Here is a 26,837-nt window from a genome sequence, read left to right as displayed (position 1 = left end):
CAAGGGCTCTAAGCCAAAATTACATGAAATATCGCCACGCCATGCTACCATGAGCGGCGATAGAGTTAGAAAATCGCGACAATCGCGAAGGATCGCGCGCCCATCGCCTGCATTGTATTCGAAATCCCGAAACCGCAAGGGTAAGGGAACAAAACTCACCTCTAGAACAAAGAGCGAGAGCTATGATCCGCCCGTGCTGCTGGACTATGACTCGTCTGCAGACGAGTCTTTCGATGTTGTGTTTAAGCGCGGCCATGAGGATCTTTCTTCGGGTGAGGAAGACGATGTGGAGGATGCGGGGGATCCTGAGGATGAGGAGGAAGGCGAAGCGAGTGATGGTGAATATCGGCTTTGAGCACATTCTACCTGAAGTATCTTATTTGTCTTTTATCCTCCTCGCCCTTTGTGAGCGAAGATGTGATTTTTTTGTAGTTATTCCCGCCATTTCTTTGTACTTGTTCAAGCCATTTTTTCGTGATTAATACCTTTTCATTATTGTATTCTAATCAATTCCTTTTACTCTTCCTTTGTGCTTCCCTCTTGCTTTATCCTCTTTCCAAAGGCAGAACCAAAATAAATAACCACTGCCAAAGCGCCTGCCATAAATTACTACTCTATTCATAGGATGAGAATTCGCATCGCCCCAATACTCCTCTACTCAACGGCTGACTTCCGAGAGCTTTTGGCCTGGTATTACCCAATTATAGAGGACAATTCAAGCTCCCGCTCAGCTATGTTAAGGATTGACAACCCAATTTAAGTGGCAAAGCGGGGAGAGTATCACCAGGGGCAGCCGGGAAAACAATCGGCTTCCTCCCGCCCTGGAGGGCTTAAAACTCAAGAGAGGGAACACCACCCTAAGCAACCCGATCGAGGATCTCGCGAGGAGTACCCTATCATGCCACAAGATCATCGAGTAGTTTTGGGATAAATTCGTCGCAGCTATGCTAAGGATACAAAGTATGTTCTGGTGGGGGAGAGCCATATTGGCTCGACTGTGGAGCGGCAAAGGTCAACTAAGAACTATCGGCAATCTCGAGTGAGCTTTTCCTGGAACCTAGTCCTGCGCTCGATATTGTAGACATACCCTCTCGACCATGTTTTATTAGAGATAGTATGCCCTACTCTTTTCGGGCTTTGTACCAGACCTGGGGTTGTACAGTTTCTTAGACAATGATTATCTGCCGATTTTACCGAGCGGCCGATGGCTTCGGAGTAAGTAAGAAGAAGAGTTCATCCCACTAGGAGCCTCGGCCTGCCGAGCCTGCAGGTCTCTTTTTCACAAACTCTGCCATATGGACGCCTAATTTATTCTCATGGTGTGTGGCTTAGCACACATTAGAATCTTTCGTGAACTCATTCATCCTATCCACAAAGCTAATCGGCCTACTTTATTACTCATCTATGCCATGGTAGAGCGATGGCTTCGATATTCACACGCCATGTTTAACCCTGGCGTGCTCACAGCGTGCCAATTCATCTATAAATCGAACACCACAAAGCTCACATGTCAGAAATGATGTCAAAGGACGCGAGAATTTCGTGGGCAACGGGGGCGCTCGTTGGGTAGGATGGTCGACGATTTTATGGTGGAGACACAGGGTCTCGTTTTCATAGAGAGCATTGCAAAGGGAGCACTGGAATAGGTAGTAGTGGGCCGGCATTATTGCTCATCTAGCCGATGACGACGGGGGGAGGGAGAGAGGAAAAACCGGGCAAAATAAATGGGGAGGCGGATAGGCCGCTTCATTGGCATGCCTTGCCTAGCTTGTTTTTGTTAATGAATAATGAACAAGGCCATGTATTTGTGCAGATTTCCGATTCGAAAACAGACTCTCCCCCAGCATCACGCATCCATTTAGAGCTCACGTTCTCGTGAGATGCATCCAGCCGCCCGAAAATACCGGGTCCTCCTCGCATGATCCTAATTCAGGCCGGCCACCCTATTTTGCAAGCGAGTCTGAAAGCAGGCTCATCTCCTGTAACCTTCTTTCAGGTTGCGCTGGAGGCTGCTCGTGATCTCCTTGGGCCCGAATCAGCCCGCTATTTTCGAATGCGGGCGGGCGGGCTGCGGCCGCCGCAACAGCGGGCGTGACGCCGCGCGAGAAATCGGCCCGCTCTCCTATGGGTGGGCTGCGTCGCCCTCGTGCCCTGGCTTACTGTCCGCCGAGGCGAATGATTCGTCTCGTACGAAGCGAGCGGTTTAAAGGAGCGCTCGCGCTAATAAGGTTCAGCTGTTAGCAGCTGAGTTGGGTAGCCTGTGCGCGAGCGGAAGTATTAACTGCCCTCCGAACAAGCCACCTTGTACGCGGTCAATTCACTCCGTTTTTCTTATTTTCTCTCTTTGATCACTTAATTGCGCATCCTGAACGAGGGCTCTCACCTCTGCGAATAAAAGAAGGATGCGCTAATATCCACACCCGTCCCCCCCGGCTGCCGATTGTTTGATGAAAGAATTGCTCTGACTCTGAGCCGAAATCTCCTGATCCCAAGCGCCTTCCGCCTGTTTTCTTGTATTTTCATCCTTTCTCTCCCGATTTTCTTTTACCTATTTGATAAACACGCTCCGCCCGCCCCCTTCCACCCGCATCCTCTCGCTTCATGCCGTAGAGATCCCTCCTCGCGATCCATTCCGTATTTGAGACTACAAATCTTCATTATCATTTCAGTGGTGAGTCTTTGATTAGAGGTGGAGTACGCCCATTTGGCCCTCTTCTAATCAGATTGATCCGGAATTCGGCCGTCCCTTTATTGGGCCATAGAGCCTGAGCTCTCACTAACGGCTTGCTTACTTTGCCTCCATCTTGCAGCTTCTTGTTTAATCATGGGAAACCATCCCTCTAATCTCTCTGTGTCGAAAAAGAATAAGCGGGAGTCGATCACACCCCCGGTGCGTGTAGCCGAGATCCCCGACAATGAACACTCTACAAATACCGCCTCGTCTGTCAATTCCATCCTCCTTCACTACCAGCAGCAGGTCCCGGCTAGCGCCGGGAGCGTGTTCACCTCTGCTGCCAACAACTCGCCCTCATCGCCAAGTGCTGGCTCATTTAATCTCGATGACGCCAACTTTGAAGAGCAGAATCAGATGACCACCACGTCTTTCTCCTCGATAGAGCGCCTCCCCAACAATGTAAACATCGACGACCTGATTTCCCGCTTGCTCGCCGTGGGCTTCTCGGGCCGCATCGCTAAGAACTTCCCCCTGAAAAACTCGGAAATCGTCGCGATATGCCGTACTGCGCGTGAAATCTTCCTATCACAGCCGGCCTTGATCGAGCTTTCGCCACCCGTGAAGATTGTGGGCGATGTCCATGGACAGTATACCGATCTGATGCGCTTGTTTGAGATGAGCGGCTTTCCCCCCGCCGCCAACTATCTGTTTCTAGGCGATTACGTGGACAGGGGCAAACAGAGTTTGGAGACGATCTGTCTCTTGCTCTGTTACAAGATCAAGTGGCCCGAAAATTTCTTTTTATTGCGAGGAAACCACGAGTGCGCCAACGTGACTCGAGGTAAGCCCTCCCCCCCCCCACATCCGCCTCTTCCGGCTATGACGAATGCTAATTGACCCCTTGCCTCCCCTTTGTTATCTTGAAGTATATGGATTCTATGATGAGTGTAAGCGTCGGTGCAGCGTCAAGATTTGGAAAACGTTTGTCGACGTCTTCAATACCCTCCCTATTGCTGCGACAGTGGCTTCTAAGATCTTCTGTGTCCATGGTGGCCTCTCGCCCTCGTTGCGCTCCATGGATGAAATCCGTAACATCTCGCGGCCGACCGACGTTCCAGATTATGGATTGCTAAGTGACCTTCTGTGGTCGGACCCAAGCGATACCGCGCAAAGTTGGGAAGACAATGAGCGCGGGGTGAGCTATTGCTTTGGAAAGCCGCAAGTCGACCAATTTTTATCCAGATACGGGTTCGATCTCGTGGCGAGGGCGCACATGGTGGTTGAAGATGGTAAGCCCCCCCTCCCCCTCCCCTTCCCTCCTTATCTTCAAACAAATCACCGCAGTTCGTTGATTTCGCCAACCCTTGTCACTCTATGCTAATTCCCTCTTATATCGGTTAGGATATGAATTCTTTAATGACCGCACCCTGGTCACCGTGTTTTCCGCGCCAAATTACTGTAATGAATTCAACAACTATGGCTCTGTGATGTACGTGAACGAGGAGCTACTCTGTAGCTTTGAACTACTTGCCCCAGTGGATCAAGCTGCGACACGCAAAGAGTGGCGAAAGAAGGGTCGGCGAGCGAGCCCGCCTCTGATTAACATGCCGCAGAGCGCTTGACAATTGTTTTCCTGCTCTTTTGATTCGTTTAATTGGTTTGGTTTAGCACTTGTTTCTTCTCCTCTTCTCTTCTCTTCTCTTTTCTTTTCTTTTCTTTTCTTTTGTATATCAGCTTTTTGAGAATATTTTAATCTGTTCTACTCTACTTTGCCACTTTTTATCATTTCCCTTTGATGGACATTTTTGTTTTTTTCAAGCTCTCCTTGTGGTTTTTCCTATTTAATGTGGGAAAATACTAAAATGTTTTTCTAGTGTGTCGGTTGATATGGAATGCTCTCAATTTTAAGAGGACCCCTCCACAGATGAGAAACGTATACAAAAAATAACGCAATTAAGTAACCCTCGTTTGGTTAAAACCTTGACATCCATAGGCAAGCTTGGCCGTGCTATAGAAAGTCGTCCCCCCCCCCCCAAAAAAAAAATCAAAATCAAAAGGTTACTAATAGTGACTTACCCTCTTTTTCCAGCATCTACAAGACCACCCATTACCATAGTGTTTACCTAACTTCATCATATAGATCTTTATCCAAGGGCCACTCTTTCTAACCTCTTCTAGAACCATACTGAGATGGTATAGAAAAAATGGACTGGAGAGGCAATAACGTCCATATGAATTTTCGACGCAGGAATATATATATTGGATGATGTTATCATCTCGCCTCTCGTTTCTCTAGCGGAGTATCGTTCGTGTTTGTATTGAATTAAGCTAGGATGATCGGGGGAGGTGCCGATCCGTCACACTTGTGGCGGACTGCACGGGGAAAGTATTGCTAGATTTGTGTGCTGTTTATCTCTTATAAGAGTACTTTCTAGATGGATCTGTTGATCTCCGTCATTCAAAATCCCTCTAAACCAAGTTGGACTAGAACAGCCGAAATCTCCGACTCCTTAACTCCATAAAATTACAGCAAACAGAGGATAACAAATGTGGCAGTGTGAATTCAGTCAAATGTAGATTACCCATTTGAAGTCTAAACAGCGCGTGCCTCGGCCCTTTTCTCCTGATAGTCTGCTTTTAGAGAGATCTTCAGACTAAATTTCGACTCTACAGTTTTTATAATAATCCTGAGTAATATGGAAAGTTGAACGAAACTATGTGATCCTTATCGTGTCTCGTATATTGGATCCATTTTGGTTTCAATTTGCGGTCTCCGTTGGTGGCCATTTTAATTTGACAATTGCAATATGGTGGGGGCCACTTGAGCCGTGAAGTCTTCTCATGCCCTTGTGCCGCATCGTCAATGGAGGCTGAGCCCGTTATCTAGCAAACTGGCTCCGAAGCCCCCATATCACCGAACCGTCTCGCCTTTAAAAAAGCCGAGGCGTTTTTATTATTTCTGCTTGAGATGCAAGAATTTTAAAGTCTAATTGAAATGACATCCAAAGGAAATGGGAAGGGCCAAATTCAATATCAGGACCATTAAGGCGCTTCTCCCGACCTTTCCCACATGGAGTTTACTTACTATTATTGCATTTTACTACCCTTTTGATAGCCATTGAGGCCTGAGAGAACCCCCTATTACCCGTCTGCTAAAGGGCGGCGGCGATGCGGCACTCTATCCATAAGAAAATACCAGCATTGGTCTATTGTTACCTTGGATGTTTGTGCTGCATTGTTACGGGTGAAAGGAGATTTGTGTGGAGGGGTGTCCGGACCTCGCTAAAAATAAAATATTTATCATTCTAATTCAGGGAATTGGTGTGGAACATTAAAATAAACCAAAGAGTTTAAATAGGATGGTGAACAAAGGAGAATAACTCTCATTGGTGTTCAAAGATGAGATAGATAAAACAACAAGGTAGTAATTGATATCAATCAAGTAACTACAAGGTCTACGCCCCCCATAACCTATACATTGTCCTCAATAAACTGCAATAAAGCCTGATCTAATTGATGTGGGTTCATGAAAAACCCAATTGAGGTCAGATAGGAAACAAAGGAGACGTAAATAACTATAACCAAACTGATTAAAATTCATAACAACCCAAAGCTGTTAAAAACATTAAACAAATCGTTGTGACCATTAGAGTGCTACATAGCAACCCACTATCGCTCTAATCTCTCTTTAGACAAAGGCATATCGCTTGAATGTTTGGACAGGATAACTCACACCCCATCCTGAGTCATTGTGGTCACGAATTTAGAATAATCTCTAAGTTTGATTTATGCTCTTTGTGTGCGATAGAAATTCATTCGTTCTCATGCTTTAATCTAATGATAATAAATATTGTATTCGCCGTATATAAACCAAGGATAAATTCTGTGAGGATTCAAGCTCAACGTGGTTTCATACTAGTATCATTTTTTGCATATACATAGAAATAACAATATGTAAGCTGTGTAGAGAAGATCTTGCTAGTGTTGGACATTGGATAATCCAATATGACCTAGGGCTTTAACTGAATCCTACGGCTCGCATACAAGGTATTATAGGGAAATTGCTTCTATACTCAACGATTATGGCTTTGTACGAATTCAGCAGAGCATATCGGCATCAGGGTGGATGTCTGCTTGCACAAGTGGTAACAATATTCGTAATTTACAATGGATAAACGGCCAGGCTCCAAACGGAGAGCCTCATCTTTTAAACGTTCTAGTATCTATTCAGGACGCAGTGTATATGGGTTTTGCTCCATTTGTTCGTGGAGTTGATATGCTCGTTTATCCACTTATCCGTTGTAAATTACGAATATCGTTAAGAGGAATTACTACTTATGCAAGCAGGCATCCACCCTGATGCCGAATATGCTCTGCTGAATTCGTACATAGCCATTCTCGTTGAGGATAGAGGTAATTTCCCTACAATACCGTGTATGCGAACCGTAGGATTCAGTCAAAGCCTTTCGCCGTTCTATATTTTTGTTTAACTTTTCTTGTCGAGTTTACAAAAGGACCAAGACAAGAATTTCCTTTATTAGTTTAACGATTGCTCTTGGTCCTTTTGTAAACTCGACAAGAAAAGTTAAACAAATTGATGGAGAGAATCTGATATAATCTGGTTTTTACAGAATTGTTTCTTCTTATCGGAATCCATGTATTTTTTTATCATTAGTGAGTCTATTTTGTTTGAGAAGCTCCCCAATAAAGCACAATAGCTACACAAGTGAAAGGAATAAAATGAAAGAAAAGTTAAGAATTAAGGCGGTTCAGGAGTTCGGGGTGGCACGGTGGACATGACGATATAGGAAGTGGGGTGGTAAAACCCAACTAACTCTGGAAATCAGGAAATGTAGTGAAGGGTGAAAGAGGAAGAGGGGTTAGGAGGAGTAGAAATAGAGTCTGCTGCTTCATACCAGTACCTGTACCGCTCGGATAGCCCCTTCTTTAACCGCACCCCATTTGCACCACTTGCTTCAAAACTGTTCAATTTGTCATTTTCTTCGTGCTCATATTTACTCGGCTCCCATAGCCTCCTCAATATCCAGTGCACGGTTGATGATGGTTTCGGATGAAGGCCTGATGTTTTCATAATAGAAGGCAATACGATCCCGATGTATTTGCCATGTGGCCCAAATGACTTTCGACTCTATATTATGAGTCGAAAGTCATTTGGGCCACATGCATAACACTTCAAGGAGCATCAGATAAGCCTCCTAGTATTGGATTATGAGCAGTCAGCATAGTATTCTGGGAGTCTGCGATGGTGTTGATACACCTTTCCTCCCACTGCCACGCTGGCGTTAGTTCGGGACATTCGAAAAAGTGTGACAGAATGTGTCCCTCGAAGTGCTACAGCGGTTACACTTCGGGTCGTGAGCAGGATATGTCGAGTTAGTAATAACTCGCTCTACGTAAATTCAACATCGTAGCGCAAGGTATTTTGGGAGGGTGGATCACTTGTGGACGGAGGTCCAGACATTCCCCAAATTATTGGAGGTAACTCCAACCTCGGAGCAGGATCGAACCACCTAAAAATGCTTTTTTTCAAAACAAATGATCAAAAAGAAACTACAAAGAATCAATGATAGAGTATTATGCAACTTTATCTCCTGTCATATTGTTGGATTTTATTAAGAATATATTGATAAAAAGGAAAGAAGACAGGCAGAAGGGATAACACAACACAAACACACCAAAGAACTCAAGAGAGATAGAGCACAGCCTATATATATGATAGAAGAGGATAGGAGATAAAAGAGATAAGGCGTAATAATGATGGTGAGATACATGCTTGTATAAATATGATATCAATCGTCGTTACACAAAGATTATCTAGACAATTTCAGGCTTAGGTCACGCCCGGTCGTCCCCAACACATATGATGTCTTCGGGTGAACCGCCCTACTATAAAAGTCATTTCACTTCCCGAATCTTTGTTTGTTAGGAGGATCTTTATTAAAAAGTACCCTTTTTTGTTCTTAATATCGGATATCGCTAGTCTTCAGTAAACAAGAAATCTATGCAAGAATTGGGGGGTGTACAGAGAGTGTGGTGGCTTATTTTTCTATATGATATTAGATTGATATATTTGTTGGGATGATTTTATTGGTATACTTACTATATTTTATTGACTTTTGTGATACGTTATATTTAGTATAAAAGGGAGACGTTTTTGTATACGTGTGTTATTTTGTTTTGGAGATAGAACCGGAATACTTATCCACCACCTTGTGTCGTTTATTAGCCCTCCTAAGGGAAGTACGATCAATAGCTTAGGGGCAGCTAGAGGATCGTCAGGATAGACCTTATTAGCCTTATATTCGACACAACAGTGGTGGTTCCACTGAGAAACTGTAACCTATCGTCTCCGGATTAAGTTTGTTTATTTCGTTATACCGTTATTATTTATTTTGTATTTTTGTTATTGTTTCGTTTAATTACGCTTGAAAATGACTGTTAACGACGAAGGAAGAAGATGGGTGCGCCCAGAGTACTTCTACGGTGACATAAACGAGGACCCAGTAGAATGCATCAATGAACTGGTTAATATCCGCAGAGTAAATCGTCGGATGGAAGAAACTGTCATCGAGATGTCCGGGTATTACTCTAGAGATGAGGAATCTACGGGGTATCGCATGAACGAAGCCAGATTTTAACGCCTATGGAGAGTTCCAGGAGTGCTTCCTGTCTAAATTTAGGACAGAGAGGCGAATTGGGCGTTGGCGTCAGGAGTTGGAGTGCCGTCGGCAAGTCGAATGAGACGGTAGGTCTCTCCCAACCGACTTCCGCTTCTCCACCAACAACAGTTTAGCCAACCTTAATGCTGCTACTTCTTCGTCCAACCTTTCTTCTGTATTGAAAAACTCCCTCATCATACTCATTGTCACTTGCTTCTTCTCCATCCACCTCTTTATTCCTTTCTGCTTCAATCTCCTTTCCAATTCCCGTTGTCTCCATGCAATTCACCCTGGCCACTGGAGGATTTGAACTTATGCGGGCGCCCGAACCTCCCTCCTGAGACGCCGCTACTCTTATCCCGACTCCCAGATTCGCCTTGAGTACTGCCTTGCCCATCCATGTTGTAAAGACAGTTGCGCCTAATGTGTTCTTCTTTCTGGCACGCAAAGCAGATCATTGATTGTAGTCGTCTGTTTCCATTCAAGAGGTTGATTTTTAGCTTCCTAAATTCGTGGACCAACCAACCAAGTTTTTCATCGACAGATTGAGATTTCGCTAAGTTTCCTTGCTTGATATGTCCTCGATTGGGTGCTGCTGAGATATCTTCCTTTCACTTGGCGTTGCCTTTCTCGAATGCCTCTTGGCTTGCTATTCTCCTTGAACCTTTTGACTGCGGTGCTTCGAATTTACCCTGTTCGAAAGCCTTTTCCTCAACTTGGACAAGTTCTATCACCTCGGATATATCTGGTTTCGCTCGTCTGAAATTTGTTTGATATATCGGCTTCAACGCTCTTATCAGGTATCTGATCTTTTCACTCTCGTCAGAAACCCCAACTCTATCGATCAGCTTTTTAACCGAATGTACCAACTTCTCCACCAAATTAGCTCCTGACAACGGCCATCTGACTCCTGGCGCCAGCGCTCAATTCGCCTCTCCTAAATTTGGACATGATGCACCCCTCAAAATCCTCATAGATCGCAAACTTGGTTTCATTCGTACGATACCAAGTAGATGCCTTATCTCTGCAGTAATATCCAGCTATATCGATGAGAGTTTCATCAGTCAAATGATTAACTCGACGGATATTATCCAGTTCTTCGATCCATTCAACTGGATCCTCGTTCATGTCACCATGAAAGAATTTTGGTCGTACCCATGATCTTCCTTCGTTGTTAATAGTCATTTTCGGGCGTTATTAAACGAAACAACAGTAACAACAAAACGAAAAGTATCGATATATCAAAATGAATTAACTGAATTCGGGGACGATAGGAGTTTACAGTTTCTCAGTAGAACCACCACTGTTGTGTCGGATATAAGTCTAATAAGGTCTATCTCGACAATCCTCTTGCTATCCTTAAGCTCTCGATTGTCCTCAGATAAAACTACGACTGTTAATAAAAAAAAATTAGCTCAATATTCAATAAAACTAAGAAATCCTCAATATAGCCAATATATGTAACGTCTTTAAAAGACGCCTTTTTTTTCTCCCTTTGAATGTATTTTTTACATTCACTTGATGATTTTTTATCTGAAGAGAATGGGAGAGTAGACTTTTATGTCAAAGTCATCCAGGTACTGCCCCTGGCCTCCCATTTTTGTGGTTGGATTTCTTCTAAGGACTTTTGCCACCTACTTATGTAGTCGCTTGATATTACTTGCTTATTGCTATACTATTGATAGCGGTTGAGTCCTGAAAAAACCCGGCAAACTCTCATGGACGGGTGTCGCCTACGGGAAGTAGAGGAACGTTCTGTAAACTAAGATGACTTTTTTCCCTCTAAGGACGCGGGAATTTACATCCTGTGGTTTATTTAATATATAACAAATGTGAGATATGCTTCCGAAAAATTTTATTAAGTACTAGAAAACATGGGATATAATTTAGAGAGTTCCGTGCTTAGATAAACTGAGATGACTTTTTTTTTCTCCCTTGGGGTGTATTTTTTTACATCCACTTGATGATATTTATCTGAAGGGATGGAGGGGTAGACTTCTACGTCAAAATCATCCAGGTACTGCCCCTGGGCTCCCATTTTTGTAGTTGGATTTCTCCTAAGTAATTTTGCTAACTATTTTTGTAGCCGCTTGATATTACTTGCTTATTATTATACTATTGATAGCGGTTGAGTACTGAGAAAAACCCAGCAAAATTCTCATAAACTAAGATGAAATATTTTTTTTTCCTCTAAGGACGCGGGAACTTGCGTCGTGTTTTTTTTTAATATATATATACACTAAGAAGACAGTTTTTTTTTGATCAATCAACAGAGACTTTTATTAGTTTCCGTAGCTTACAAGAGTTTAATGATTACAATGAAATAATGTATCCAACTTCCTTTGAAAGATATCGAATTTTTTTTTTTGGGATTTATGGATCTTTATTGTAAAGTATCCTTTTAAGTTAGTATAGTGCCTTGTCAGGAGAAATACTCTCAAAAAAAAAAAATTGTCAGGAGAAATACATGTAAGTAGTGGTTGATCGTATGAATACCATCCTATTTTTCAAGGACGGTATTATACAAGAGAGGAAAAGAATATGGACTAATATGGAAAAAAAAGAAAAACTAGAATGCGGGTGGTAGGGTATTCGGCAGGGTCGTATTGGAGCTAAGTGTTTTGGTTGAAGGATATTTCGTCTCCTTGGACTTGTATCCAACTTCCCTTACACCAAAGCTCTTGGAAATCTTCTTTCTTATCCTTTATGGACGATGACCACCATTTGGATCTCACGATTTTTTGCATTTCGTGACCTAGTTGTTCAGCGAGCGCTATTTCACTTGGTTGTGCGTTATCCATTATCATCGATAATCTTGATCGATAGATGATCCAAATTGCTGCATCATGGACCGTTGACACTACTTCCCGTTGGTAGCCCATGGTTTTGTAATCTGTTCCAAATAGTCTGTCTTCCTTGGTTGACTCGTGGGTTCTCACTCCAAGAATGCGGCATACGAAGTTGTCTACCGTTTGCCATAACCGATTTATGGCCAGGCATTCCAGGTAAGCATGGCTAATGGTTTCCACTGCGTTGGTTCTGCATCGCTTGCAAATATTAGGTTCTCCTGTCCACTTACTAGTGATGATGTTCGTCACCAATCTGTGTTTCAAGAGTCTCCATCTTAGTGTCTTATGCTTGGGTTCGCTCAGCCGCTTTTTTCAGTACATCCAAGCTACCTCCCAATTGATGGAATCGCTTGAGGTCTCTTTACATTCCGGAGTGATATTCTCTCCTTTGCTTGTCTTGTAGAGCCTCCCGATTTTTGTACGGAAGTTCTTGATCTTTGTGCCAGCTAGCACACATTTACCTAGCGGGAACGTACATGGTCCTTCAATCTGTGGTATACCCTGTAACAGGGCATCTTTGAAAGATATCGAATCCCAAAAAAGCCATCACAACCTTATGCTCCACATTACCCTATTCTCGTCGTAACAAAACCGTCGCTTTCAAGGGCGTTTGGTATAGTGGTATTACGTCTGTTTCGCATACAGAAGGCCCTGGGTTCAATTCCCAGAATGTCCATCGATTTTTTTTCATCTTCTTGGGAAGAAGTAGTGAAATAGGTATTTATGGGTGACACTCTGATACGATTTATACATCCAATTTCTGAAATTAGACTCTATTTTAGATGAGTAACCAACGGTGACAGCTTGGAAAATTCTGGCTCTTTCCGACTAGGGACTTCTTACATCGAATACCAGAAATATAGAGATGGGCGAATCCGAATGAGATCAACATTTTCATGGCCAACGCTATAGTGACCGGACACTGGACAAGTCATATAGGTGAAGTCTTTGAACTAGCTATTCGCTCTCGGGGTTGACTACGATTCTAAGGAATTGACAAAGGTTGCTTCTTTTGTATCAGGAAAAAAGCGCGATTATGTTCAAAATGCACAAACTCGATAGTGAGTTCGGAAAAACTTCTGGGGAAAAGGGCAATTTTCTATTTAGAATCACGGCTCTTGAGACCCAAGCTTTGAGTCATCCTACTCTTGCTTACCAGAATCTGGAATTGGAATCAAGGAGGAATGAGTAGGATCCAAACCTTAGGCCGGTTTGCATTGAACACAACCCTTATTATGATATGTATAGATTCTGAAGATTTCTTAAATCCTTCCTTTATGGCCCACGTTCTTCTCCAGTGGCCTTAATGAAAACTTGACATGTAAACCCCGCCGAGTAAAATAAGTGGCGCTGGGAGGGTGACATGGAAAGAGTGGGCTCTTTCATGCAATTTCCTTTCTTGTCATTCATATATCGATATATATCGATAAGTACGACTTATAAAACTTGCGCGACTCGGCAGCCATACTCATTATATTTCTTTGTCCTGTTTTTCTCCATTCAACTTCATTGCAATCATTGCAAGTTTCAATTGTGTGTACTCCCCACTCTAGCTATTCATCGTTCATCGCAAAGATATCGGTACGCATGCTTTCCCACTCTAACTGCAAGGCGGTGTCATTCATTTCAATTTTTTTTTTTACTTTTGAAGGGCAGGAATTTGAAATGAACAACGCTGAAAAAATAGAAACTACGCTTACCGTGAGCAAGGATGAGCCAATGGAAACGTCAGAGGGCGTTGAATTGGAACGGAACGAGAAGGAGAAGAAGCCTTTCTGGCGGCTAGCGAAGAAAAAGGAGAAGCGCACGGCCCCAACCCCTGTCAAAGAGAAGACGAAGAAGATTTCCTATTTCCAGTTGTATCGTTATGCATCCTGGCTCGACCTTCTTCTCGTATTGTAAGCAGCGAGATAATCTAAATGAAATTCCCATTGCCTCTCTGATTTGACCTGTACTCTTTTCAATTAGCCTCGGGATCATTTGTAGTATCGCCTCAGGCATCGCCCAACCTCTTATGGGAATTTCGTTCGGTCGTATTGTCAGCGGCTTCTCACTTGTGAACATGACTTCATTGGATGCGGCCTATAAATCCCTGATTGACGGGGTTCTATTGTTCGTGTGGTTTGGTATTGGACTGACCCTATCAATGTACGGCTCCATGTGTTTCTGGACATTGGCAGGCGAGTACCAAACCAAGGTAACGAACTAATTCCTCTGTCCTCTCTCTTCTTAACCAGTCCAGAGCCTATGGGCTATCTTAAATAGCGTGTCCGCGAGCTTTATCTCCACGCAATTCTGCGCCAAGACCAAGGCTGGTTTGACACTAATGAGCCCGAGTCGCTTACCTCGCGGCTTGCAGCAGATACTTTTCTTATTCAAGAAGGCCTCTCCGATAAAGTCGGGCTCGTCATTCAAAATATCTCTATGTTCGTCTCCGGGTTTGTCATTGCCTTTGTCAATAGCTGGCGCCTAACGCTAGTGGTGTTGTCGGTGGTCCCCCTTTTGGGGTTCACAGGATTTCTGTTGACTGTGCTCATTACGACGGGGACCAAAGAGGGGCAGGATGCTTATGCAGGCGCTGGAGCAGTTATGGAACAGGCCATATCGGGCATTCGGACGGTGGCCGCTTTCTCATTGCAATCCCGATTCATCCAGCAATTTGAAGAAAAGATTGACATTGCCTACAGAGCAGGTGTGAAGAAGGCTTTTGGTACAGGTAGGATGGTTCCTTCCTTCTTTCTTCTTTTTTATACTTATCCGTCCGCCGAAGGCAAGTGCTCTCATACTAATTACCTCCCTCTCCCTCAATTTAGGTCTCTCGCTGGGAATATTTCTTCTTGTGCTCTTCTCCGCTTATGGCCTTGGCTTCTGGTATGGCGCATACCTCGTATCCAACCAAATAATGGATGGCGCGGCCGTTGTTCAAGCATTTTTTGCCATCATTGTGGGTGCCTTTTCTGTCGGGTAATTCCAGCCTACCGGTAGTTTATTAAGTAAAGGATCTGATTTTTTTCCTCATCCTCGTAGGCAAATCCCCACTAACTATAAGGCCTTGGTCGAAGCTCAAGTGGCTGCCTACAAGATTTTCAAAACGATCGATCGTGTGCCTGATATCGACTCTTCTCCCAAGGCACTTCATCGTGGCAAAGAGCCCTCTACCTGCAGCGGAAACATTTCATTTTGCAATGTCCACTTCAGCTACCCTTCACGCAAAGAGGTGCCCGTGTTGCGCGGAATTGATCTTGAAGTTCCTAGTGGGAAAACAGTTGCACTGGTTGGAGCATCGGGGAGTGGAAAATCCACGATTATTCAACTGGTGCAACGTTTTTACGACCCAACTGAGGGAGAAATATTTATCGATGGATTGGCACTTAAGGATGTAAGCGTCCGATGGCTACGCAAGCAGATTGGCATTGTAGGGTAATGTCAATGATGATTTACCTATCATTAAGCAAGGAAATAATGGGTTTGCACACCCCGAAATTCGGCTTCTTTTTAATAGACAAGAGCCCGTCCTCTTCAATGATACTATTCGCAACAATATCGCTCTTGGCTCGTTGAATGGTGATCCTACGCAAGACGAGATTATTGAAGCTTGTAAGCTGGCTAATTGCCACGATTTAATCACAAAGCTCCCCCTCGGCTACGATACACTGGTTGGTGAAAAAGGCTCACAGTTATCGGGTGGGCAGAAACAGCGTATAGCCATTGCCCGAGCACTGGTACGAAATCCCTCCATTCTCCTCCTCGATGAAGCCACCTCAGCTTTGGACACCTACTCGGAGAGGCTAGTGCAAGACGCCCTGAAGAAGGCATCACGCGATCGCAGCACAATTGTAATTGCTCACCGATTATCGACCATCAAGGAGGCGGACTTGATCGTGGTCATGGATAAGGGAGCGATCGTAGAGCAAGGGTCCCACGAGGAGTTGTTGAATATGCAGGGTGCGTACTATCGCTACGTCGTTGAGCAACAACTCAAGACTGGGGGCGATGACGTGACCTTGACTTCAGAGAAAACAGAAGAGGTCCTGGTGGAGGAGGAACAGCAGCTCATTAAACAAGAGTCGCTCCCTCCGGCAAAGAAAATCCTCAATTTTGCTCGGCAATTATCTGGCCGTAGCGCAAAAGATGAGGATGCGGCCGTTGCGAGAGCGGCAAGTGGTGAAATTGACGTCCCGCCGGAGCCTCGGCCAGTGCTTCGAGTGATCAAAATGATGAAGCCAGAATGGGGTCTCATGTTCATATCTCTTGTGGGGAGTGTGATGGGCGGAGTAGCCTATCCCATTTTCTCGCTAATTTTTGCCAGACTTATCGAGGCATTGTCTAGGCCGATTGATCAGGTCGAGCCATCTTCTCGATTTTGGGCGATTATCTTCGTAGTGATCGGCGCGGCAATGTTCTTAAGTTCATGCATGAAAGAGGGTGTTATGCTCTATTGTGGAGAGCGGCTTATTAGGCGAGTCCGTTCCATTTGCTTCCGTAATTTGATGAAGCAAGAGATGGGCTTCTTTGATAAACCGGCGCATTCTACGGGGACATTGACCGCTCGCCTTGCTAAAGAAGCGACTCAGCTGCATGAACTCCCTGATGCTCTCTTTATGAATGCAGGTCAAACCGTCATCGTTTTGGTGATAGGTCTTGTCATCGCGTTTGTAAACGGGTGGAAGTTGACCCTGATTCTATTGGCAACTGTCCCAGTGTTAGTATTGGCGGGTGTATTCGAAGCGAAGGCATTTGAAGGGTAACATTTCCTCTCACTTTGAATTAATGCATTTATCGATTTTCTTATCATTCCTAAATCATTTACCTATCATTGTTTTTATTTGATCGCTCCACCGGCTACATTCATAGATTTTCTGGTAAAACAAGGAAAGGATACGAGAAGTCAGGGCAGGTTGCAGGAGAGGCCATTCGTGAAATTCGCACAGTCGCTTCACTAGGGGTCGAGGGTGTCTTTGAGGGTAAATACATTGAAGCTAATGCGGAGCCGCATCGCATCTCCCTGCAAAAGGCCTATCTTGCCTCGCTTGGATATGCCATCTCGCAAGGTATTCAATGGGAACTGATATCTGTCCGCAGATCTACTAACCCCACACTCTGTTGACCGCTAGGATTTCAATTTTTTGTATTTGCGCTGGGATTCTACGTGGGTATTCAATTCATTAGAGCAGGAGATATGGACTACCTGCAGCTCTTAACTACAATGTTTGCTGTCATCTTCTCCGCCATGGGAGTTGGGAATATCTCGTCATCGCTCCCCAGAGTCGTCAAGGCGCGCCAAGCTGCCATCAATATTTTCGAACTCATTGACAAATGCACCCTCATCGATCCCGATGCCGATGGAGACACCTCCGGCTCTGCTCCTCGTACTGCAGGGCTAAGGAACGCTGCTTTCGCGTATCCCTCGAGGCTGGACGCCACCATCTTTGATGGGGTTTCGTTGGATGTTAAAGAAAATCAAAAGGTTGCCCTCGTGGGACCTTCCGGTTGCGGCAAGTCCACCGTGATCGCACTCTTGATGCGATGGTACGACACTATTGCCGGAGAGGCCCACGTTGAAGGTGTCAATGTCCGCAGGTGGCAACTCGGAGCTCTGCGTCGGCGCATTGCTCTGGTTGGACAGGAGCCAGTTCTCTTCGATATGACCATTAGAGAGAACATTCTGTACGGGCGAGAGGAGGGCGAAGCTGTGACGCAAGAAGAGATTGAGGAAGTAGCAAAGCAGGCAAATATCCACAGTTTTATCGCAAATCTTCCGAATGGCTACCACACAAGGGTGGGCGATAAAGGTTCGCAGCTCTCTGGCGGCCAGAAACAGCGCATTGCCATCGCTCGTGCTCTGCTTCGCAACCCCGAGATACTCCTACTGGACGAGGCGACGTCTGCGCTTGACTCCGAATCCGAGAAGCTCGTTCAGGAAGCACTCGACAATGCAATGGTTGGACGCACCACGGTTGCGATTGCGCACCGGCTCTCGTCCATTCAGGATTCAGACGTGATTATTGTAATTAAAGAAGGAAAAATCGTAGAGCAGGGAAATCACTTAGAGTTAGTTGCCCTAGGTGGAGTCTACAGCGAGCTAGTCAAACAGCAGGATTTGGCTGCCGTCGTTGATGCCATATAAATTTGTGGTCTATTTATTACTTATTAGCCAAAAAAAAATTCCATTTACTTTAATTTTTCTTCTTTTTATTTCACACACATATATTTTTGATATTGTGTTTTATATATATTTTTATAATAGCAAAAAAGACAACAGTTGCATTGTTGTGTCACGGTTTGATCTATGCTCATGGTATGCATTATTTTAATAAATATGGTCATAGATTAATTGACTACGTACGAATCAAAAAGCAGAGAGGCTAAATAGAGCATGCTCTAGTTGTCTTTCTGGAGACTCCGTGTGTGCAGTTCTCGCTTACGAAACAGGTTTTCTTCCGCACCGTCGTGTTGGGCAGCATAGCGTGCCGCGACGAAGAGGTAATCGCTCAACCGGTTCAAGAATTTGAGCGCAACTTCATCAACCTCGTCGTCGGTGACGAGATCAACTACCTCACGCTCAGCGCGGCGACAAATCGATCGACACTGGTGCAAGAACACTGACGACTCGCCACCGGAGGGGAGGATGAAATTGCGGAGCGGAGGGAGTTTCTGGGGGGAGGGGAGGTTAAGAAGATTCGGAGAAGCAGAGGAGAGGAAAAGCACAAGCAATAGCCTTACCGAATCCATAAGGTCGATCCAAGCCTCTAAGTCGCTCACAGTCGACTCGTGGAGCTTGGTCCTTTCTAGCAAAAATAATATAGGTGTAAGAAGGACGAGAACAGGCTGCCTACAAATATGAAGACGTCTCGCTACCAAGCTGTGTTTCCGAAGAGGTAGATTTGGGAGTTGCGACATTGGCCCCAATCTCGAGCATGCGGCATTGGATTTCAATGAGTTGGTCGGCAAGGCCGTTGTTGGAGACTTTACAATAATGTTGAGCAATTCTAATTCAATAACCTCGATATCCAGTGGTCAACTTTCGCTTAATAGAGCATCCAGCTTACCCAAGAGAAGAATTCAGTTCATCAACGGCGCCAAGAGCCTTGAATACTTGGTCAGTTTTTGGTTTTCGAGCTCCATTGAAGAGAGCAGATGTGCCTACGTGTAATGCAATTGAATTAGTGAAGTAGAGGGAAAAATCACTCCATGAACCTCAAAATGCTTGCCTTTATCACCTGTCCTTGTGTAGACACTAGATTTCTTGGGCCTATAATAAGAGATAAGCTAGCATGTCAAAAGATAATATACTCGTGGCTGCTACTTGCTTTGCAGAATCCGATGGTTCCGACATAAATTTTACGTGTTCAAGAGGTAATGAGGAATTGGTGACTGTGAATCTATTTGTTTCATCTTTTCACATAAAAAAGGTTTTTCACAATGCGTCTTGATATTCCTTGGATTGAAGCACTGCGCAGCAAACGTGTCATTCTTGCCTCTGGGTCACCACGACGGAAGGAGATACTATCTAATTTAGTAAGAGCTCTCACGGCTGTTTCCCCCGTTATCAATGCTTTCCTCCCCTCATCATTCAATCGTCTAGGGCCTTAATTTTGAAATAGTTCCGAGTCTCTTCCCAGAAACCCTCGATAAATCCGTGTATAAACCAAAACTATATGTGAGTGAGACGGCGCGACAAAAGGCATTGGAGGTGTATGAGCGGTTAGCAGTATGTTTGCAATGTGGCTCCATTTTGGAAATATTCTTATTTCTAATTTGCCCATTTGACCAGAACGACAAAGAAAATCCGCCCAATCTTGTTGTTGGCGCAGATACTATTGTGGTACTGGGTGATGACATTCTCGAGAAACCTCATACCCCGGAACGTGCACATAGTATGCTGCGCCAGTTAAGCGGCCGCTCCCATTCGGTCTTCACTGCAGTAGCGCTTGTTGCCCCAGGCCCCAGGACTCATGTATTTGTAGAAGAAACGGAGGTTCTCTTCTCAGAATTAAGCGATGAGACCATTGAAGCATGTAAGTCATTCTCCGCTTTGTATGGGGTGCGTTTCTTGTGGAGAATTTGGTTGCTAAACGAAGGCTACCTCTCTTGCTACAGATGTCAAAACTGGTGAACCCCTGGATAAGGCAGGCGCATATGGATATCAAGGGCTGGCTTCTTTCTTCGTCTCCTCCATCCGTGGTGACTACTGGAATGTAGTAAGTATCGTGAACGCAGAAAGTATACCAAACAATGCAAGCTAATTCCCCGTTTTATTTAGGTTGGGTTTCCTACTTGCCGGTTCTTTGCCGAACTTCAAATCTTCCTCGAAAAGTCAGGCCCAAAAGAATAGGGATAGAAGAGGGCTGATTGGATGGCTTGTAAATTCGTTTTGATTTCCCCCACCAAAGCCACCGCCCAATAGACCCTTGTAACAAGTACTCATGTCCTAAATAAAAACCTAGTCCAAACCTAGTCCAAACCTAGTCCAAACCTAGTCCAAACCTAGTCCAAACCCAAACCTACATTTTGCTCTAGTTCTCTGAATTCTGAAGGAGCCAAAAAAAAAGTATTCCTCCCAATCTCCGGTCTATACGGTCTTTATTGATTTCGAGTATATTAATTCAGCCATGTCTCCGCCTGCACTTCGCAAGCGGAAAATCCCAGAGGGATTCAGGAGTGCCCAGACCCAGAACAAGGTGCCACGCCAGCAAGAATTGGGAAATAGAAGGCGGCAGCCTCTTCGTTCTCTGCGTAGTTCTCAGCGTGAACCAGAGGAGGCCGAAGAAGAACCTCCTGCCACCCAACGCGAAACCGAAGAACATCCTCCACAGGAAGACAATGAAGGAGATGAGGAGCAAAGCCAGCAGGCCAGGACTCAAAACATACCCTCAGTAGAGACACAAAATGCTACAAGACAATCTGAAAGAGTAGAGGAGGAAGAAGAGGATCGTGAAACACATCGCGGTCAAACTCAAGCAGGCGCGAAATCTCGCTACGATCAGGCGGAGCCATTGGAAATTCGCCGTGCCAATCTTCGCATGCTTAATCTCTATGCGTACTTATCTATGGAGGCTATGGTCGAGGAAATGCGTTTACTGATGGAGGGACAAGAAAATGAGGAAGCGGACGCGTGTCGAAAGAGGAAAGAAAAGAGGTGGAAGGATTTTAGGTGTAAGTGCTCGTGATTGTTTTCCACCCTACTTTAACCAAGGCCTAATCCTCTTTTTTTTTTTTCTTATTTGCCTTAACTATCTAAACAATTAGCTTTTAAAATCAACCATTACACCTCTTCATCTTTTCTTTCCGTGGAGGAGGCTAACTTCGAAAGTGAACTTGAAAACGAGGCGCGAGTCGTTTTCGATCATGCAAACCTGGCGATGGTGTGGAACAGCCTATTGAAGAAACCCCAGCACGCAAGTGCCGCGTGCTTTGCTTGGGCTGCAAATTATTTAATCAAGCTGGCACCAATTGATGTTTGGCGTCTGGAGGGTACCTGGATGGACACGGTTTTGAGATTGAAAACCTGGGTATGCTATTTTTATTACATTCTTAGAGTGTTGAGTATCTGGATAATTAACCTGGGGGTGTCAGGCTTTCATTCGCAACCACACCGCAAATAGTTCTGTTGAAGAGGACGTTGATAAGTTCTTTCCAACTTCTGTGAGCCAGGTTTTTGGGAGGTATAACACAGAGCCGTGGCTAACAACTATTGTTAGAGAAGGGTTGGTACGTCGCGAAGAGGTGAGTAAGGGTGTCCTCAAGTTCTTCGATGGATTGTCAACTAATTTAGGGATATTGATCAGATCCTTAAATCCAACCCAAATGAACTACGTGAAATCTATCCATGGGATGATGATGCTCAAGCTAAGTTACGTCTTATCCTCGTCGTTCAGTCTAAATGGATCCCAACTCCTGCGCTTTCCAAGGTAATTGACCAATCTTAACAGAAACGACACTAGAATTCTGGAGCTGTGGTTGACTACTATTTCTTGATATAGATTCTGGAGAACCCAGCACCCCCTAGTACAGAACAACAGTGCTTCATTCCATTCACTGTTGAGCAGACTGGGCAATTTGTAGGTCATTTCGAAGCTATGCCCAATGAGGAGATCTCCCAGGTAATGGAACAGGTAGAGCCAATTCCATTCTCGCAGATTGCGCCAGCCTCGGATAGTCAGCAAGATGGGAACATCACCCAGGGATCTTTATCACAGGGTCTCAGACACCCTCGAACAGAGAACGAGTATGGGGCTAATGTACAGAATGCAGTCGAAGGGGAGGCAGAAAGGCACTCAGGGTTTGTCCGGATAGAGCGACTTAAACTTGCTCGTAAACAGCGTAAAAAAGCAGAGCCATGGACAGACGATGAGATCGAAGCATTGGAAGATGGTCTAAATCGTGTCAAAGGGGCAGATTGGGTGGGCATCATCAAGATCCACGGACCGACAGGTACTGGACGGTTGGCGCGGCGAACCCCAATGCAGTGCAAAGACAAGGCACGTGTTGAGCGAGCAAAACGCGAGGATCTCCGCATTGAGCTGGGCGTCTACCAGTATGCGTGCACCTATTACAGAGGAGACTCGATGAGACGCCCATGGATGCCCGCAGATGAGTCGATCTCTCTCGAGTGAGACTGTTTGCAAAATTGAACATGCTTCATTACTATTCTCATGTTAATGTATAAATATTTAGCATTTAGCTAAGGTTTTTCGTTTATTTTTTATTGTGCATCATTTTATGTGTTCTTAACTGTTTCATTATTAACAACTCCTCGATTTCTACTTCTGATGAAATTAAATTCTCGTATTGAATTGCCATGTATTGTACTGCGGCTAGTGACTGCTGGAATTGAATTCGATTTGTTTACTAGGAAAGTGTCACTAATGAGTTGATCTTTAATAGGATATTTCGATTAGAGGAATTACAGTAGAGGGGAGAGTAGAGAAGAAAGAAACATTCGTTCTTCTTACAACTGTTCTATACATAATGTCCGGATCTGAAATACCGAATCCATTCACGGAATTTTCTGCTTATAATGAAGGCCTGTTCACTGCCCTCAAAGAGGCCGCTAGCATCGCCAATACAATACCTTTCTCGGAGGATCTTCAATTTTATCGTACTCTAGATCGCTCTTTTGGACGTGCTCTCGACACATGTGGTACCCAAGCTCTCTCCCTTGTTAACAAACTGCTCTCCGGGATCACTCGAGAGTTTGATCCTCTCGAGGATACTGACGATGCAGTAGACAGATTTGGCGAGGTGGTGGATGCAATGGATCAGCTTTATGAACGAGTAGATGTCTGCATTGACGAATTAGTAGGAAACAAGGGCAAGGCGACTCCGGTTATGACGCAGACAGCGGTTGTAACTCAGGTTGCATCAAAGGTAATGACAACTCAGTTTTTATTTTTCACTGCTGATAACTTAATTTTGTTGTGAACCTCATTAGAAAAATCTCGATTATAAACTCATACACGCCCAGAATATTATCCGACCACAACTTAAATTCAAAGATAAGATTGATAATTCGGCTAGCACACCATTCATTCCCAAAATTACATACAAGCCAAATGCTAAAGTACCTCTTGACACAAGCACCTACCCAACAGCCGATATGAGCATAAAAGATATGCCAAGGTAAGTTCAGCTGCACACTATTGCACTAGGGTATTCACTTCTTATACTAATTGGAAATTTATCTTAGGGTTCCACATCCTTATGAATATGAGCTTAAACATATCGAGTACCCGCCCACATTATTTGAGGCGCTACCAGAGCAAATTTATACCCCATTTGATGAGTCATCATTTACTTGGGTGGACTCTTTGGAGGGATTGAAAGAAATGTGCTCAAAGCTGGAGAGTTCCAGGGAGATTGCGGTGGACTTAGAAGTATGTTTTATCAAATTTATATTGTCATTCTTATATACTCATTTGGCATTATCAAAATTTAGCACCACAATTACCGGTCCTTCCAAGGAATTACATGTTTGATGCAAATAAGTACTCGAGATGAGGATTTCATCGTTGACACTTTGGAACTGCGTGAACACCTGCATTTATTGAACCAATCATTTACTGACCCTTCAATTATTAAGGTAACTACTAAGATCATTTCTGGATATAGGTTTCCCTCATTCTTTAACTTTCACCAAATTTCTTAGGTATTTCATGGCGCAGACCACGATGTTCTGTGGTTACAACGTGATTTTGGAGTGTACATTGTAGGACTTTTCGATACTCACCAAGCAAGCAAAGTTTTAGGTATTTATCAAAGTCATCTTTAGTGGACACCTATCAGTCACGCTAATTTAATTTGATATATTTGGGTACCAGAATATCCTAGTCACTCTCTTGCATATCTCCTTAAACATTTCTGCGACGTTGAAGTCGACAAGACCTTCCAGCTTGCCGATTGGCGAATTCGCCCTCTACCCGAAGAGATGCTCCGCTACGCTCGCTCTGACACACACTATCTCCTTTACGTATTTGACCGCCTTCGCAATGAGCTTATTCAACATAGCAACGCAGAATTAAATCTTTTGCATGCAACATTACAACGTAGTCGCGACACCTCTTCTAAATGCTACGAAAAAGACCAGTACGATCCGGAGGGGGATGGGCCTGGAGGTTGGAGATATCTTCTGCAACGATGGAATCGCGCACTGGATGCTCGACAACTAGCTGTATTCAAGGTACTTCATGCATGGCGTGATCAGACGGCTCGAGACGAGGATGAAAGCTTGCGCTATGTGCTTCCCAATCATATGCTCTTCACTTTGATGGAGAAGATGCCCACCGACCAGGCTAAAGTGATTGGGTGCTGCACACCTACTCCGCCCCTTGTGCGGATGTATGCACACGATATCGCATTAGCCATTTTGCGGGCAAAGGAGAGTGCACCACAGGCTTCCGAGCCAATGAATATTCCACAACCAACACACGTGAGATTTGATGAGAGCAATGAGGTGCAGGATGCTAGTGAAAATGAAGATGCAGAAATGGACATTCATGAGAACAACGGGCCCCAAGTTGTAGCCACAGCACTAAGTGTCATGTTTGATGAGGAAGAAACAGCAGTAGCGGATGTATCAAGTTTAATTGCTCATAAGAGTGTGATGTTCGGTGATGAAGACTTAGAAGAAAAAGTGAATTCTGAAGAAGAACACTGGAGAAAACTCGCGGAGGAAATACGCGCTACTCTCGTTCTAACCCTTCCGATACCGGTGGGATCTAAGGTATTCATTTCTATTCATTAGCCTATGTTAAATTTACCAGCCTTATTCATTCCAAATTTTCTTTAAGGCCACACTAAAGACGTCTGAACCACTTGATGAAATCTCTTCCGCAGGGGTGGCGGAAGAGCATCTCTACACTCGGCAAGAGGACCGCGAAACCAAAAAGGTTAAGCGAAGCGATGTTCTTGTGATATCCTCGATGAACAAGAAACGAAAGAGTGAAAATGACTCAGCAGGAGCACCAGCGGATGAGGCACAATCTGCAATTGAATCATATGAAGTGTACAACGCACCCCAAGCGGCAACTGATCTCAAAGAACTTGAAGACCCGTTAGAGGTAATTCAGCTGCCAGGAGACGCCGACGATGATACCCTGGTCACGAGCGCACCGGGAACCAAAAAGAAGAGAAAGAACCGAAAGAGAAAGAAAGGCTCCGATGAGGCTGCAGCAGAAAACCCTGAGGGCGGAGAGGCCAACGTCGCCAAAAAGAAGAAAAAGAAAAACAAAGAAAAGGGAATGGACGATAATGGAGAAGAAAAGAAAGAATTCAAGCCGCATGATTATAGCCAGGCAGATTCCTTTTTGGCAAGCTTGGAGCTGGATGGTGAAGGTCCTCGAGAGCAACCTGATGTATTTAAGAAAAACAAGAAGCGAGTAGATCCATATGGAAACGTTGAAGTAGCACCCGAATTGAAACGCAAGGATCCACGATTACCGACTGCAAGTAAGAGTGGAAGTAGAAGTATGACTTTCAAGAAATAGGTACAATGGCACTCAACTATGTTTGATTAACTTTTATTTTATCCAATAAAAAACACATAATTAAAGGACTATTAGCAGCTTTTAATCTATATCTTGGACGAATTTTGCCGAAATAGGTCATATCTTTCCACTTTTTAATTTCCCATTCTAATGAAAAGCTTATTGTATACTATCACAAGAATCTTATCTTCAACTCTGATTATAACTTTAGTATTTTCTGTTTATAAATATTATGTCATAAGCATAGTCTTTAAATAAATGGATCTGGTATAAAACATATTCAAGTAGTGCTCTTGGCAAGAAAATATTGTTCGGCAAAAATTTGGACATTCCGGGAATTGAACCCGGGGCCTTCTGTATGCGAAACAGACGTAATACCACTATACCAAACGCCCAACTATATTTACGATGTTACGGGAATATCGGTATTTCGTACAGACAGTCATAACTGCGCCACTACAAGCCAAAAAAAAAACTTCCCCAACCGCAGTACTGACTAGGCTTGTGGTGACTTAACTTTGGAGATCGGACGGGATCCGGTGCTTTCCACCAAAGATGGCCGTAATCCAAAACTTCGGGGGAGGGTTAGTGTAGTGGACTATTCCTGGGATGCCGATGAGAACGGCGTGGGTTCGATCGACCCCCAAAA

The 26,837-nt window shown here is 44.3% G+C and overlaps 13 protein-coding genes and 2 non-coding genes across 15 annotated transcripts; 9 read left to right on the top strand and 6 right to left on the bottom strand.

The window, feature by feature from the left end:
• Window positions 1–49: 49 nt before the first annotated feature.
• Window positions 50–355, top strand: VTP21DRAFT_9595 (uncharacterized protein; the record flags this gene model as incomplete). The annotated part of the gene is made up of 1 exon (XM_069400568.1): window positions 50–355. One exon carries the CDS (start codon window positions 50–52, stop codon window positions 353–355), a length of 306 nt encoding a protein of 101 aa, XP_069254482.1.
• An 818-nt stretch (window positions 356–1,173) lies between these two features.
• VTP21DRAFT_9594 (uncharacterized protein) lies at window positions 1,174–2,207 on the top strand (the record flags this gene model as incomplete). Its single annotated transcript, XM_069400567.1, has 3 exons — window positions 1,174–1,215; window positions 1,417–1,589; window positions 1,997–2,207. The coding sequence occupies 3 exons, from the start codon at window positions 1,174–1,176 to the stop codon at window positions 2,205–2,207; spliced, it is 426 nt and encodes a 141-aa protein (XP_069254481.1).
• A 617-nt stretch (window positions 2,208–2,824) lies between these two features.
• VTP21DRAFT_9593 (uncharacterized protein) lies at window positions 2,825–4,296 on the top strand (the record flags this gene model as incomplete). The annotated part of the gene is made up of 3 exons (XM_069400566.1): window positions 2,825–3,515; window positions 3,601–3,963; window positions 4,076–4,296. 3 exons carry the CDS (start codon window positions 2,825–2,827, stop codon window positions 4,294–4,296), a joined length of 1,275 nt encoding a protein of 424 aa, XP_069254480.1.
• A 3,147-nt stretch (window positions 4,297–7,443) lies between these two features.
• On the bottom strand, window positions 7,444–7,766 carry VTP21DRAFT_9592 (uncharacterized protein; the record flags this gene model as incomplete). Its single annotated transcript, XM_069400565.1, has 2 exons — window positions 7,444–7,510; window positions 7,597–7,766. 2 exons carry the CDS (start codon window positions 7,764–7,766, stop codon window positions 7,444–7,446), a joined length of 237 nt encoding a protein of 78 aa, XP_069254479.1.
• A 1,360-nt stretch (window positions 7,767–9,126) lies between these two features.
• On the top strand, window positions 9,127–9,333 carry VTP21DRAFT_9591 (uncharacterized protein; the record flags this gene model as incomplete). The annotated part of the gene is made up of 1 exon (XM_069400564.1): window positions 9,127–9,333. One exon carries the CDS (start codon window positions 9,127–9,129, stop codon window positions 9,331–9,333), a length of 207 nt encoding a protein of 68 aa, XP_069254478.1.
• A 38-nt stretch (window positions 9,334–9,371) lies between these two features.
• VTP21DRAFT_9590 (uncharacterized protein) lies at window positions 9,372–9,751 on the bottom strand (the record flags this gene model as incomplete). The annotated part of the gene is made up of 2 exons (XM_069400563.1): window positions 9,372–9,459; window positions 9,555–9,751. 2 exons carry the CDS (start codon window positions 9,749–9,751, stop codon window positions 9,372–9,374), a joined length of 285 nt encoding a protein of 94 aa, XP_069254477.1.
• A 485-nt stretch (window positions 9,752–10,236) lies between these two features.
• On the bottom strand, window positions 10,237–10,539 carry VTP21DRAFT_9589 (uncharacterized protein; the record flags this gene model as incomplete). Its single annotated transcript, XM_069400561.1, has 1 exon — window positions 10,237–10,539. One exon carries the CDS (start codon window positions 10,537–10,539, stop codon window positions 10,237–10,239), a length of 303 nt encoding a protein of 100 aa, XP_069254476.1.
• Window positions 10,540–11,966: 1,427 nt separating this feature from the next.
• VTP21DRAFT_9588 (uncharacterized protein) lies at window positions 11,967–12,477 on the bottom strand (the record flags this gene model as incomplete). Its single annotated transcript, XM_069400560.1, has 2 exons — window positions 11,967–12,369; window positions 12,434–12,477. 2 exons carry the CDS (start codon window positions 12,475–12,477, stop codon window positions 11,967–11,969), a joined length of 447 nt encoding a protein of 148 aa, XP_069254475.1.
• A 330-nt stretch (window positions 12,478–12,807) lies between these two features.
• VTP21DRAFT_t52 lies at window positions 12,808–12,879 on the top strand. The gene has a single exon. It is a non-coding gene; the product is annotated as a tRNA-Ala (tRNA).
• Window positions 12,880–13,868: 989 nt separating this feature from the next.
• On the top strand, window positions 13,869–18,330 carry VTP21DRAFT_9587 (uncharacterized protein; the record flags this gene model as incomplete). The annotated part of the gene is made up of 8 exons (XM_069400559.1): window positions 13,869–14,101; window positions 14,172–14,400; window positions 14,469–14,919; window positions 15,017–15,167; window positions 15,231–15,623; window positions 15,706–16,947; window positions 17,058–17,254; window positions 17,318–18,330. The coding sequence occupies 8 exons, from the start codon at window positions 13,869–13,871 to the stop codon at window positions 18,328–18,330; spliced, it is 3,909 nt and encodes a 1,302-aa protein (XP_069254474.1).
• A 254-nt stretch (window positions 18,331–18,584) lies between these two features.
• On the bottom strand, window positions 18,585–19,539 carry VTP21DRAFT_9586 (uncharacterized protein; the record flags this gene model as incomplete). The annotated part of the gene is made up of 6 exons (XM_069400558.1): window positions 18,585–18,857; window positions 18,927–18,991; window positions 19,062–19,192; window positions 19,253–19,346; window positions 19,415–19,455; window positions 19,514–19,539. The coding sequence occupies 6 exons, from the start codon at window positions 19,537–19,539 to the stop codon at window positions 18,585–18,587; spliced, it is 630 nt and encodes a 209-aa protein (XP_069254473.1).
• An 86-nt stretch (window positions 19,540–19,625) lies between these two features.
• On the top strand, window positions 19,626–20,538 carry VTP21DRAFT_9585 (uncharacterized protein; the record flags this gene model as incomplete). The annotated part of the gene is made up of 5 exons (XM_069400557.1): window positions 19,626–19,721; window positions 19,789–19,914; window positions 19,978–20,221; window positions 20,304–20,404; window positions 20,467–20,538. 5 exons carry the CDS (start codon window positions 19,626–19,628, stop codon window positions 20,536–20,538), a joined length of 639 nt encoding a protein of 212 aa, XP_069254472.1.
• Window positions 20,539–20,815: 277 nt separating this feature from the next.
• Window positions 20,816–22,819, top strand: VTP21DRAFT_9584 (uncharacterized protein; the record flags this gene model as incomplete). Its single annotated transcript, XM_069400556.1, has 5 exons — window positions 20,816–21,359; window positions 21,453–21,715; window positions 21,780–21,929; window positions 21,992–22,114; window positions 22,187–22,819. The coding sequence occupies 5 exons, from the start codon at window positions 20,816–20,818 to the stop codon at window positions 22,817–22,819; spliced, it is 1,713 nt and encodes a 570-aa protein (XP_069254471.1).
• Window positions 22,820–23,174: 355 nt separating this feature from the next.
• On the top strand, window positions 23,175–26,188 carry VTP21DRAFT_9583 (uncharacterized protein; the record flags this gene model as incomplete). Its single annotated transcript, XM_069400555.1, has 7 exons — window positions 23,175–23,573; window positions 23,638–23,825; window positions 23,893–24,079; window positions 24,142–24,285; window positions 24,352–24,451; window positions 24,524–25,425; window positions 25,493–26,188. 7 exons carry the CDS (start codon window positions 23,175–23,177, stop codon window positions 26,186–26,188), a joined length of 2,616 nt encoding a protein of 871 aa, XP_069254470.1.
• Window positions 26,189–26,511: 323 nt separating this feature from the next.
• On the bottom strand, window positions 26,512–26,583 carry VTP21DRAFT_t51. The gene has a single exon. It is a non-coding gene; the product is annotated as a tRNA-Ala (tRNA).
• Between the last annotated feature and the right edge of the window lie 254 nt (window positions 26,584–26,837).

The sequence above is a fragment of the Calcarisporiella thermophila genome, assembly GCF_041956535.1.
Source record: "Calcarisporiella thermophila strain CBS 279.70 unplaced genomic scaffold VTP21scaffold_5, whole genome shotgun sequence".
Taxonomy (NCBI): Eukaryota; Fungi; Calcarisporiellomycota; class Calcarisporiellomycetes; order Calcarisporiellales; family Calcarisporiellaceae; genus Calcarisporiella; species Calcarisporiella thermophila.
The sequence above is the reverse complement of the archived record's forward strand: the minus strand, read 5'-3'. Positions and strand labels throughout refer to the sequence as shown.